Below are 12515 nucleotides of genomic sequence, written 5' to 3'. Positions count from 1 at the left end.
TCCTGCCCTCAGTGTGTGAGTGTGTGTGTGTGTGTGTGTGAGAGTGTGAGTGTTGGACAAACACCATCAAAAACCAGCACAAATTAGAATGTTATTCGGCACTAAATCGAGAGTACACCACGGCAAGCTACCTGAGCACAGTGACTGATGTGAAGCTCAGGAAAACACTGACGATGTACAGACTCAGCGAGCACAGTCTGTCTGTAGAGACGGGCCGGCGCAGACAAACCTGGCTCTCCCGTGAGGAGAGACTCTGCTCCCACTGCAGTCTGGGAGAGATAGAGACAGAGCTGCACTTCCTCACAGAATGCCCCAAATACCTAACCATCAGAGACCACTATTACCCCAAAATAAACAAAATATTTCCACAATTTAATAATTGCACCCCAACTGAAAAAATCACCTTCATTCTTGGTGAAAAATCTAAGTGTGCAAATATAGCTGCAAGATTTATAGCAGCCTGCCAACTCCTGAGGCACAGCCAAGAAACTAATATCCAGTAAATATATGGCTAACTCACACCAAACCAACCAATACACGACTGTAGAAGAAGTTGTATTCAGTTTATTAGTTAAATAAATACAGAAATAATCTTGTTATATAACCTTTACTATATCATATATATGTTTATATGTATCCATATGTTTTAATGTCATTCTTTCAATAGTTGAAGGCAGGATGCTCGGCAGCTCGTCACACAAATACAGTCAACTGGAAGGAAAAGCAGAAGCACAGAAGAATCAAACATCTACAGTCTCACAGACGTTACATACAATAAATACTACAAGAAGAATGAGAAGAGACTGTGGTTTTGTGTAAATGTGTGTGTGACAAAATCAAATGATTTCAGATTAAAATCACGTGTGCTTTTTGGCCTTTTATTGACTTTACCAACACGACTGCTATTTTATTTAAGTAATACTGTTCTACATACATTCAATACTGTATAAAATAATGCAGAATAACACAAACTCATCTGCTCTCTTTACACTTCTATGGTCTAGGACTGCAGCTAGTGAATCACCACTGAGCTCCGTCTGGTCTGCTGTTCATTGCAGAGAACTCAAATGCTTCACTGCATCAGATCAGATGCAAGCTTTTCACACTTCAAGTTCTCCTGAGAATATTAAAGATGATCAGACAGTGGATCAACTTCATCCTCTGATCAACTGCAGAACAAAAAAGATGGTGTGATTGTTTTTCAGACTCGTGAATCACTTCAGTTAATCATGAACTTTCTGTCAGGTTTCTCACATCACTTCGAGATGAACAGGAGGATGAAATACACACACCATATATATATATATATATGCCCCTAATGCTGAATACTACTACTACTACTACTACTACTAATAGCATGATTGAGTTCATCTGGGCTCCACATGGGAACATTTACTACATGGGGGCCCCATAGCAAAATCAGTGCAAGGGGCCCGGAGTTCCTAGCGATCCACTGCTGATGAATGAACATACTCGTGTTAACATGCTCTAGAAACAAGGGCTTTTTAGACTTTTGTTTTGATACAGTCTAGTATTTATATTTATTCGTTTCATCCTGCCTTCAATAATAAATGTTAACGTACCTGCAATGATAGTCACGAACAACAGTAGCAAATCTGTAGGAAAAGCCACAATCAAGAATAGTTTGATATATCAAAAAGAATTAAATAACTTTTTGCCATCATGGTCTGATGATGATCTGAGCCTAATCTGGTGAATATCTGAAGAGCTTGACTGAGTATGCTTGCAATGATATTCAAACCGGTGGACAGGCAATATGGCTGACTCTCAAAAACATATAAAAACATATTTTGTGCATATCTATATATACACACATTACATACATACCTAGAGGTATGCCAATGACACATAATCCAGCTTCATCTTGATCTATCAACTCATGTGTAAAACCCTTTTTACAGAAAACAACTAGTAATGTGCAAAATGACCCAGAAGCACTGGGTAACGATCAACTCTGCCCAAAAAACATAAAAGACCAGTCTCATTATTTTAGGCTAAACAGTTCAGAAGATACCAGGCAAAAATTTATTCTGATGCGTTAAATAAGAATGATTCGATATATCAAAACAACCTTTGGCCACTTTAGTCTGAAGATGACATAAGCCACATTCGGTGAGGATCTGATGATTGCTTGAGGAAAAATGGAGCCACTGGACTCTTGATTAGGATTCAATCAAGCACACACTTCAGAACATATGAGGAGAAACAACTCTGGTCTGATGGTGACATTAACGAGTTTGATACAGAGACACAAATATGCCATGATTCACACTGAGACGCCACTAATAAGATGACAAGAACTAACGAACACTGTAGGAGCCCGAAAGAACGAGATTGTTCTCCTGAGCACTATATAAAGACACAGCAGAGAGAACAGAAAACAACAGAAACCCTTTGCATTCCAATGAGTTTATTCTGTAAAATTCTTGTTAATAAACAGGAAAAACAGTTTACATGTAGCTACAAACCTTGAAAATGCAACATCTATGAGGGCAATAAAAATTCAAACGAAGTGAAAACCAGATTGGAGAGTGCGAATTTACCACAGATGTGCCATCTACGATCATCAAAAATAAATAGAATATATTCTTTATATAAACAAAGATAAGAAATAAAAATGTAACAAATCAAGGGCACGTTTTCTGTCAGGAAGAAGACAGGATCGGCGCCGTCTGACGAAACAGAGCTACGGAATGGAAACAGAAGCCAGCATGCCACTAGAAAGGTTAGAAAACAACCAACCCACCGACACACGAACGGATATTTCACGTCTTAAAAAGATGAGCAGTACCTCTAGCATCGGGATAATAGTACAGAGCTCCTAGAATCTACACCCAAATCAAATGTACAGAGATAATATGGAGTTACAGCACGCAACTCTGTGCACGATACTTCATACGGATTCTACAGTTTCCACTCTTTATTTCTCTGATAAAAGCATGAAAGATGGCCGAGTTGTTTAACAGAGTGTGTGTGTCTGTGTGTGTGTGTGAGTGTGTGAGTGAGAGTGTGTGTGTGTGTTTGACTGAACCAGATAATAATGTGTGAGTTTGCAAGCCATCAGAAGAATGACATTTTAGCACAACTGAGCACTACTACATAAAGACACGGCAGAGAAGACACTTGCATTCCAATGAGTTTATTCTGTAAAATTCTTGTTAATAAACAGGAAAAACAGTTTACATGTAGCTACAAACCTTGAAAATGCAACATCTATGAGGGCAATAAAAATTCAAACGAAGTGAAAACCAGATTGGAGAGTGCGAATTTACCACAGATGTGCCATCTACGATCATCAAAAATAAATAGAATATATTCTTTATATAAACAAAGATAAGAAATAAAAATGTAACAAATCAAGGGCACGTTTTCTGTCAGGAAGAAGACAGGATCGGCGCCGTCTGACGAAACAGAGCTACGGAATGGAAACAGAAGCCAGCATGCCACTAGAAAGGTTAGAAAACAACCAACCCACCGACACACGAACGGATATTTCACGTCTTAAAAAGATGAGCAGTACCTCTAGCATCGGGATAATAGTACAGAGCTCCTAGAATCTACACCCAAATCAAATGTACAGAGATAATATGGAGTTACAGCACGCAACTCTGTGCACGATACTTCATACGGATTCTACAGTTTCCACTCTTTATTTCTCTGATAAAAGCATGAAAGATGGCCGAGTTGTTTAACAGACGAATGTCTGACCTACAGTGTTTTGTTCATTGCAAAAGAAAGAAATCTCTAGCACGACACGTGTTAATGAGTGGCACGAGAGGAATGACAGAGATCGGGACGGTTCAGGGTTCGAGGCTAAAGCTACACCTCTAAACTCAAAACAGCAGAGAGGAATGACGGTCGTTTGTGTGACTCCTGGACGTTGTGTTTTTACTGTACGTGTGTGTGTGTGTGTGTGTGTGTGTGTGTGTGTGTGTTTGAACCAGATAATAATGTGTGGGAGCTTGCAAGCGATCAGCGTAATAAGATGCATTTACAATATCACATATCAGCGTCACGAGCCGTCGTCCGATGATCGTCTAGTGATCCTCCCGGAGCGACAGATTCTGCTGGAAGAGAGAAGAGCAGCATCAGACACTCGTTCTGCTGTGACTGTGGACTTCATTCAGCATCTCTCTCATACTGTAAAACGGGTCGAGTCGAGGACTATTCCTCATCTGCTGACGTCACGTTCATCCGTGAGCTCATTATTACACACTCACTGACAGCGCTGAAAAACTCTCTCACTATTACTGTGTGTTTATAAAGTATAACATGGTGATATATGAACTTCAGATGAAGTCGATGCCGTCACTGCTGAAGAAGTCAAACAGAAGATCTTCTTCACATGTTCATTACTCTTACCCCTTGACTGCACGTCTTGTCTGAAGAGTTCTGGATGTTGTTGTCATGGTCACCAGCCTCAGATCCGCTCTTCTGCTCGTCTTTGCCATCCTTCTCCAGATCTTCATCCGAACCCTTCCTGGACAGCTTGGAAGACATCTAGGAGAAGATCAGAGTGAAAACAGCTTCATTCTCACAGCGCCGTCCTGCGTCACGCCGCTACACTACACTAGCAGCTCGGTAACCTTCACTACATGTGTGAGCGCACAGGACTCTGCTGCTAGGCAACAGCTGTTGCTAAGCGAAGGCTCAGCGAGAGGGATGCAAGCGTTCAGCGCTGAACTCTGTCAGGAAATCCACATGCACTTCCTAAGCTGCTTCATCAGAGACGGACCCGTTTCAGTTGAACAGAGGACTCAGGTGTGTGGATGTAGTCGCATCATTAGGGGAAAAACAGAGATCTCTCTGATCTCAAACATTCAGTATGATGATGTGTTCATTTTCTATTGTCTGTTTCACACGCCAGTTGACGGTGATCCCGTGGCATATTCTGCCCCCTACTGACCTGAAGCCTGAAGTGATCTTTAGCATCAACTCAACTGAACATGTTCATCCTTAACACAGCTGAATCACTTCATATATTCAGTGCACACACTGCAGATTATGTAACTAAGAGTCCGGGCCCTGTTTTCTCTCCACTATCTAAACACCTGATGGGAGTTTCTCAATGTTCACACGATTCTGAAAAGTGCTATAAAGATAAAAAAATAACTTGACATGAGACTCACAGAAATGGGTTAAAAGCTGCTCAGGTACCTTTGAGGATGCGCTTTTTTTCCGCTTGGATCCGACCTTGTCCCTCTTCATCTTGCCCTCCTCTTCCTCGCCCTCGCTGCTGGCGTCGGCAGCGTTCCCACCTTCCCCTTCCGTCTCCGACGAGCTCTGCTGCTGCATGACCTGAAGGCACAGGTTTGGGATCAGGCGACCCTCGCGCTCATCTGAGCTCCTACTAGTACTGTACTCACCTGGTAACCAGTGAATTTGACACCAGGGTTGTTTTCAATTTCCCACAGGCCTTCATTAAATCCTTTTCTCTTGTTTGACTTGCCAAACTTGTCTTTATATTCCTTGTAGGGCAGCAGGTCTTTAGTGCCCAGGAAGGCGCTACGGGACGCAGGAGACACACACGCTGTCTGATTACTGGTGGTTTATTCATTAACACACAGGACCGTATCACTGAATCACAAACACACACAAGACTTACGTCTCATGGGTACCAAAAAAGAAGATGGGGTATTTATTAGCCGGTGGCTTCACGGCTCCCTCCGGCAGCTCGTCGATCTGGAAGCATCAGGAGGAAACAGTTCAGCGCTCAACTCTCACATTGATCAGGAGCTTTATTCTGTATGTGAGTTTTTAATAGGCTTTCACCCATTAACCCTACAGATCAGCTCTGGCCCAGTTTTACCAATGCATTTCACCTCATTTCACATAATAGACGCTCTACATCTTTACACGCTTGTTTTCTTTAATGAAGACTTGAAGCAGCACTCTGTGGATCTCGGAGATACTGATCTGAGAACACCCGGGCTGGTTCTGAAAGGAAGCTGAACCTAAAACGCTATTTTGGGCCCAGATCATCTCATACACACACGCTACGGAACGGAACGGTTCGGTTGAACGTGATTCAGGCGGTTCTGAATGAAATGGTATCTGTTCCGGTTCCGCGCGGGCCGAACGGCGCTTCACGGCCCAGATGAGGAACAGCTGCTCCCCAATAACCACATCAGCGACAAACACACACCAACAGACCCAACACACACCCGAATAACTCCGAACCAGACCCGTCCCGAGATGCAAGCACTCCATAAACGTCTGAAATAACGCAGAGCCCCGAACGACGAGAACGAGCGGATAATCGCACACTACACACAAAAACACGCTTTGACGCTCACGATCCGCGCGTCGGACGCTTTTACAGATGCATTAAGATTCCTTTCCCTCCGTTTTTGCCCTTATTTGTCCGCAGATGGAGGCTCGAGTGTGCAGCGGCCGCCCCGCGCTCCGGTAACCGGCCTCCGCGCCGCTCCGCTCGGCTGCTGCTCGTACTCACCCTCGCCGGCCAGTGCGGGTATCCCTTCATCTTGGCGAAAACCAGGTCTCCAGCTTTATATTCCCGGGGCCGTGGGCGAGCCATCGCGACACACACTCACAGACGTGAAAGAAAGACTGCACGATATTCCGCGGGTCTCGAGCTCAGCGGCGGATGGTCGATCATCAATGTTTTGATCGCAGTTAATAAGGAAATAAATAATGAAAGAGGAGAAAGGGCCTGGAGAAACACCTCTTCCCTCGTCTTCTTCCTCTTTAAACACTACAGCCCGATCCCTTCGTCGTGTAATGTTTAGGGCACGTTTTATTTCCTGCTTCTGTGGGATTTTATTCTGTCGAACATACGAGCATTCATTTTATTGCAGACAAACACACACACAGCACGTGTTTCAATTCAGCATGAGCTTATTTTTAAAATGGGAAAGAAAAACAATTAGAACCAGAACAGCAATATTAATGTCCTTCAATTAACAATATTTAAGCCAACAGTTTCACTCTGACAGGCTCCTGAAAATACTCTCCCAACAGGACACTTACATCTCATAATTTAAAAAAATAGAATAAAATAAAATAAATTAAAAAAGGTTTTTTTTTTACAAATGAATCTATCCTCATCAGGAGACACAGAGGCTGATGTGTGCACTGCTGTGGAGAATCATTAAGGCCAAAGCAACAGATGGAGTCTGAATGTGTGCATGTGCTTTACTGAGTGAACAAACCAATTACAAACACAATACTCAACCTAAAATGCTTTTAATGGGAGAGAATGTGATGTAGAAACAAGTGTTTTCACTTCACAGTGAATTCAGTAACACTCAGGACATACAGTTGTGATCAAAAGTTTACGTACACCTTGCAGAATCTGCAAAATTGTATATAAATACATATACCCCTGGCTCATTGTGTTTCCTTCTGGAGCATCAGTGAGCGTCTAAAGCTGTTGTAATAGTTGCGTATGAGTCCCTCAACTGTTATCAGTGTGAAAAGATGGATCTCAAAATCAAACAGTCACTGCTGGAATATGGGTTCAAATACACAAAAGAATTGGTTTTGGAGGACCTGGAGGATTTTCCTGAAGAACAGCGAGCAGTTGAACTGTTCAGGACAAACTAGTGACTCATGAACAACCATCACGCAAAAAACAACAACAAAAACAATCATGGTTCATCAATCACACACATAAGAATCAAGCTTATGTAAACTTACGAACAGGTTCATTTTTGATAAATTCAGCTATTGTTTTGTCTTGTGGACAATATGTAAACAAGGTTTTTGTAAAATATCTTATTCAAGCAAGTAGCCTCCTGTCATTGTATCTGTTCTGTCCACAGACGGAGGATCTGCCAAGCACTCAGAATTAAGCACAAATCATCACATAACAAACATGACTTCAGCATCTAAGTGCAACAAGATTTCCAAAGCTCTAATAAAGACTATTCATGGACTTTAAATCAAAAGTTCAGGAAAAAGATTATTCTGCATTTGAGATTATTCCTGCTAAACACATATCCTCCAAACACACAGTTGCATCAAATGCCAAAAGATTTCACTCTCACGGTTGTAAAAGCAGAGCGACTGACTGATAGTGAGCGTGTTTACAATCACAATCTGAGACTGGGCAAACTTAATGGATTGATGACAGCTATAACACACCCTCAACAGTGTTCTTTTACCTCTGAAATATCATAAACACTTTAAACACAATACAGTCAGCAATCAGCTAGACTTTTGCCCATTACCCAGATTACACTCTTCATGTAAACACCTTCACCGCGTCCTTATGCATGTCTGCTTACCTTTCAAATGTCAAAACCAGAGAATTATCTGACGATTTGTAAATGTGTCTTTCTTGCATTGTCACACAGATTCTGTATTGTGTTGTACATGTAAACAAGCTTCAGGGTTCGTTAGTGTCTGATCCTCAACAATCTGTTGGTCCAAATGCATTTGTGGCAGTTAAAGACAAGCACACAAAGTGCCTTTTCTCTGAATAATTACACAGACTTTCAGTAAATTAAAATAACTCGTAATTGCAGTAAAATAATCTGTTGAAACATTTGAGATTCACAGGTTTAATTCAGATCAAACTCATTTCACATAGAGATGTGTAGAAATGACTTACAAAAGCAACAAAGGGTTGTACTGATACGCTGACATATTAAATAAAGGGCTGTAGAGGTCAGTTTTCTGAATGACAGAAACAACAGAAACCTGAGAGAATATTTTCACTCAAGTCCCATTTTAAGTTCAAACATGTCTGAATGTTGGAGCTTTAGTGATTCTCATCCGCTTATGACAGAACATAATCATAAATCTGCGTAAGACTAACGATTTGAAATGTTTAAAAGAGACGTCAGCAGGTGATTACTGTCTACCTTTATCTGATTCCTTCATGAGTAAAAAATAAATAAAATATTAAATGTTCAGCCAAATAAAGTGCTAGTTAACAATTGCTATTTTGAATTTTTCTGACAGGCTGCATCAGCAGTTTAACATTCGTTCTTCACAGTGAATTATTGCTTCAGCCATTTGAGAATTTTCAACAATATTTGTTTTGTTTAACATTAACATTGATCAGTAGCATTGCATTAACTCAAACATACAGCAGGACGAGTTGATGGGTGTACCCTGACCTGCTGAGCTCAGATCTCTGGCAGCTCTGATGTTTCAGTGTTGTTCCTGCGGGGGGCAGATCTGTCTCACTGACACACGGCTTCTTCATCAACACAGTTTCATCAGTTTTCACAGGATCCTCTGGAGCTACTAACTAACTGCTCACAGACTTCTTCATGACCCTATTGAAAAAACCAGCATATGCTGGTTAGGTATGTTTTGACGCTGGGATGCTGGTTTAAGCTGGTCCTTTGCTGGTTTAAACTGGTCCTTTGCCAGCACAGGACCAGCATAAACCAGCAAAAGGACCAGCATAAACCAGCAAAAGGACCAGCATAAACCAGCAAAGGACCAGCTTAAACCAGCATCCCAGCGTCAAAACATACCTAACCAGCATATGCTGGTTTTTTCAACAGGGGAAGAATGAGATTTTACAGAAACTACAACTTCTTTGATTTTATGATTCAAATGCAGAGAGTAAAATATTGTATATGTATATAGTATTTTTCTCACACTCTATGGTGGGGAATCTCCTTTACTCTTTCCAGCTGATGTGATGCGAACACAAGGTAGAATGAGCGCAGGAGACAGTCTGTGTATATGGGAACATCAGGTGGCCTTCACTCATAGACTGATTGGTTCATGGAATATATTTTTTTTAGTTTTAGTTTTTAGGACATTAGTTTGTAGAACAGTTTGTAAAGACGGCCCCACCAGTCCTGCGAGTGTAACTGTGATTCCTCACTTCTCCACTAGGTGGAGATGAAGACCCAATTATAAATGACTATGATTGGAACAAAAGGCAAGAAAATAAATTGATAAATGAATCCACTTTGACACATTATATGAATCCAAAGGAATACAGATGAATTTTGCATTTGCTGTTTACTCATACATTTATTGTAAATGTGTTTTTAGTGCTTGTCAAAATCAGTAAATGCTTTTCTGTTTCATTTATGCTGCTGTTTGTGCTAGACTACTAAGAACAGGCGATTTTATGTTTATTATATGAGTGAAATTTATCATCTTCTCAGAGACTTTAAATTTTTAAAAAAGGTAATACAGCGGCCCTGTGTGTGTTTGTGCCTTCATGTGAAGTTAGTTTTACGCTGCTGTAAATCCCAGTGTCGGAGGGAACGGCATGATCACAGCCAGAGGACGACGCCACACACCCCGAATAAATGATCTAAATGTTTGTCGTCTTTTTTTCCCTGCAGCCTCGACACGGAGTGATTTCAGCCCCTCAGCGTGTGTAACGCAGCCAGACTGAATTGTGGGAAATGAGGCAGACGAGCAGTAAATAACAGTTGCCATGATGCCCCTCAGCGCCCGCCGCTCTGCCACCCAAACGCCCGGCCGGACTCCACAATTACTGCACTTAACACTCGGCTTGGCGCATGACAGGTGCTTATTTTCCAGCACCGGGGGCTTGTGCATTTGAATAGAGCACTTTCCATAAAAAGTAACTAAGTAACGTAATTAGTTACTTTTTTAGGGAGTAACGCAATATTGTAATGCATTACTTTTAAAAGTAACTTTCCCCAACACTGATCATGATCATGTAACCAGACAACCTTAATCTGACCTTTACACCTTTCATCTTTATATCTGTATAAGAGAAGTATATGGAAAAACAAAGGGACGACAGTAAAGCAGACGTGATCTGCTCTCATCATCAGGTTTATCTGTCACTGTTACTCGTGTTTTCCTCCTGTGATCTCCAGTGTATGGTGATGACGGCTAATGCTTCAAGCTCTGTATATGTGGAGTTGACTTCTGTCCCCGTCTGTTGATTTCAGATGTTGGGCCTCGACACAAACTGAAGCATAGACACGTCAGCGCTCAGCGGTTAACGTACATGACTTTATCAGCTCTCATTAAAACTGCAGCTCATCATAAGTTCATCAGGCTGAACCTCATCACTCCAGCAGTAACATTTCACAGCTGTATGCAGGGTTAGAAATGAAAATCTATGGCAAGTAACACATATCAACTCACTTGGCAATATTGGCGGTTTGTGATTGATAAAGGAGCCTCGCAAATTAGAAACATCTTTACATCTTGAACACAGTTTTCTGTAAGTGTATATGCACACTTGAAAATAGTGTATTGTGCAGTTTTCAGTTAAATTTTTTTTTGTGACTTGAATTAAGTTGCATGAAATAATAATTATAAAAATAAAAAAAAATATGCATTTTTTCAAACACCTAAATTCAAATTCATTGATGTCACTTTACACTAGTGAGTAGATTCAGTGTTCCGGACTGCCGCCTTTAACTTGAGAAAACGAGTACAGAATAAAGCGTGAGTACCTGCATCTTTTCATTTATAATTTGTCTTAAATGTCATTTTGTTAAAAAAATAAATCATATAAATAGTGAGAAAATTGTATCATTAAATCAGTATGGTGAGTTGTATCGCAGTGTGAGTGAATCGTTACATCCCGTGAGTACAGAATAAAACACGTGTGCGATGGACAGATCGTCCGCTAATCTTTCAAGTGAACAATATTTGGAAATGACAACAAAATAAATGCTGTAAGAAGTCTCAGAGAATTTTGTTTTCATTTAGTTTTATGATATCTGCAAACAATCATTGACTGCAGTAAAACTGAAAGCGATTCAGTGATACAGAATTATTAATAAATATATTTCAATTTAAGCAGTTTGATAATCGGGTTTATTTCTCGTGTTTTGTTTTGACTAGTTGGAGTTCTGAATGGTCGGGAAAGTAAACATTTAAATCTGCTGGTGAGCGTAAAATGTCGATGTTTACTCTTTTGAGCTATGAAAGCTAAAGGCAAGAAGGTAACGTGTGTATAGAAATGAGAGTTAGGTGCTTTAACACTCTCTTCATAAGAACAGAACACAGTGTCCTGATAAATAATTAAAATCCTCAGCACAAGATTTGCTCGCCTTGATCGCGTTCCTGGATTGTGATCACGATCGTCTCGTTGAAGTCCTTACCTCTCACGCTCAAAGTTACAGTCCCAGCTGTCATTCCCGTCTCCCATTGCTGCGGTTGACGATTCAGAAACATAAATGGGATCACACCTCTTTTTGTCCTTGTCAATCACTGGAGCGGCGTTCCTGTCTCCGGGCCACAGGCGGGACTGTAGGGAGCGAGTGTCACACGGCATTACAGTCCTGCAAACAGAGCAAAAAGCAGCTTTTTAACATAACAAAAAACCAAGCGATGCATTATTAAACGGGCAGATCAGGCACAATTTGAGTAAAGATGTTGAATGTTGAGCCACGGGTTTCAGCAGTGAGCAACAGCAACCGCTCAGCCGCGCTCAGCATGAATAAATGATGACCACAAGATCAGCGGCGTCCGACATGAGCCGTAGTCTGACGGACGTGCGCGAGTCCGGCTGCAGCGTCACACACACACACACACACACACACGCACTCACACACACACACACT

General features: G+C 41.3%; 1 protein-coding gene across 2 annotated transcripts; it reads right to left on the bottom strand.

Moving 5' to 3' along the window:
* Positions 1–3746: 3746 nt before the first annotated feature.
* Positions 3747–6841, bottom strand: LOC107754858 (hepatoma-derived growth factor-related protein 3-like). Of its 2 annotated transcripts, none has more exons than XM_016571463.1 (6): positions 6476–6841; positions 5627–5703; positions 5388–5526; positions 5179–5319; positions 4384–4521; positions 3747–4085 (listed from the first exon to the last, which is right to left on the bottom strand). In XM_016571463.1, the coding sequence occupies exons 1-6, from the start codon at positions 6557–6559 to the stop codon at positions 4059–4061; spliced, it is 606 nt and encodes a 201-aa protein (XP_016426949.1). In that variant the 5' UTR covers positions 6560–6841; the 3' UTR covers positions 3747–4058. The 2 variants fall into 2 exon arrangements, with proteins under 2 accessions (XP_016426949.1, XP_016426948.1); XM_016571462.1 differs by having other exon boundaries at positions 3747–4088; positions 6476–6838.
* Between the last annotated feature and the right edge of the window lie 5674 nt (positions 6842–12515).

This window comes from Sinocyclocheilus rhinocerous, unplaced genomic scaffold (genome assembly GCF_001515625.1).
Source record: "Sinocyclocheilus rhinocerous isolate Xijiao unplaced genomic scaffold, SAMN03320098_v1.1 scaffold6041, whole genome shotgun sequence".
Taxonomy (NCBI): domain Eukaryota; kingdom Metazoa; phylum Chordata; class Actinopteri; order Cypriniformes; family Cyprinidae; genus Sinocyclocheilus; species Sinocyclocheilus rhinocerous.
The sequence above is the reverse complement of the archived record's forward strand: the minus strand, read 5'-3'. Positions and strand labels throughout refer to the sequence as shown.

What these genes read in the sequence shown, in the direction of transcription:
- LOC107754858 (XM_016571462.1), bottom strand. Translation starts at nt 6,559, where the DNA reads ATGGCTCGCCCACGGCCCCGGGAATATAAAGCTGGAGACCTGGTTTTC. An exon ending in TTTTTTGGTACCCATGAGAC is followed by an intron (nt 5,527 to 5,626) that starts GTAAGTCTTGTG and finishes TGCGTCCCGTAG; the next exon opens with CGCCTTCCTGGGCACTAAAG. An exon ending in TCAAATTCACTGGTTACCAG is followed by an intron (nt 5,320 to 5,387) that starts GTGAGTACAGTA and finishes CTGTGCCTTCAG; the next exon opens with GTCATGCAGCAGCAGAGCTC.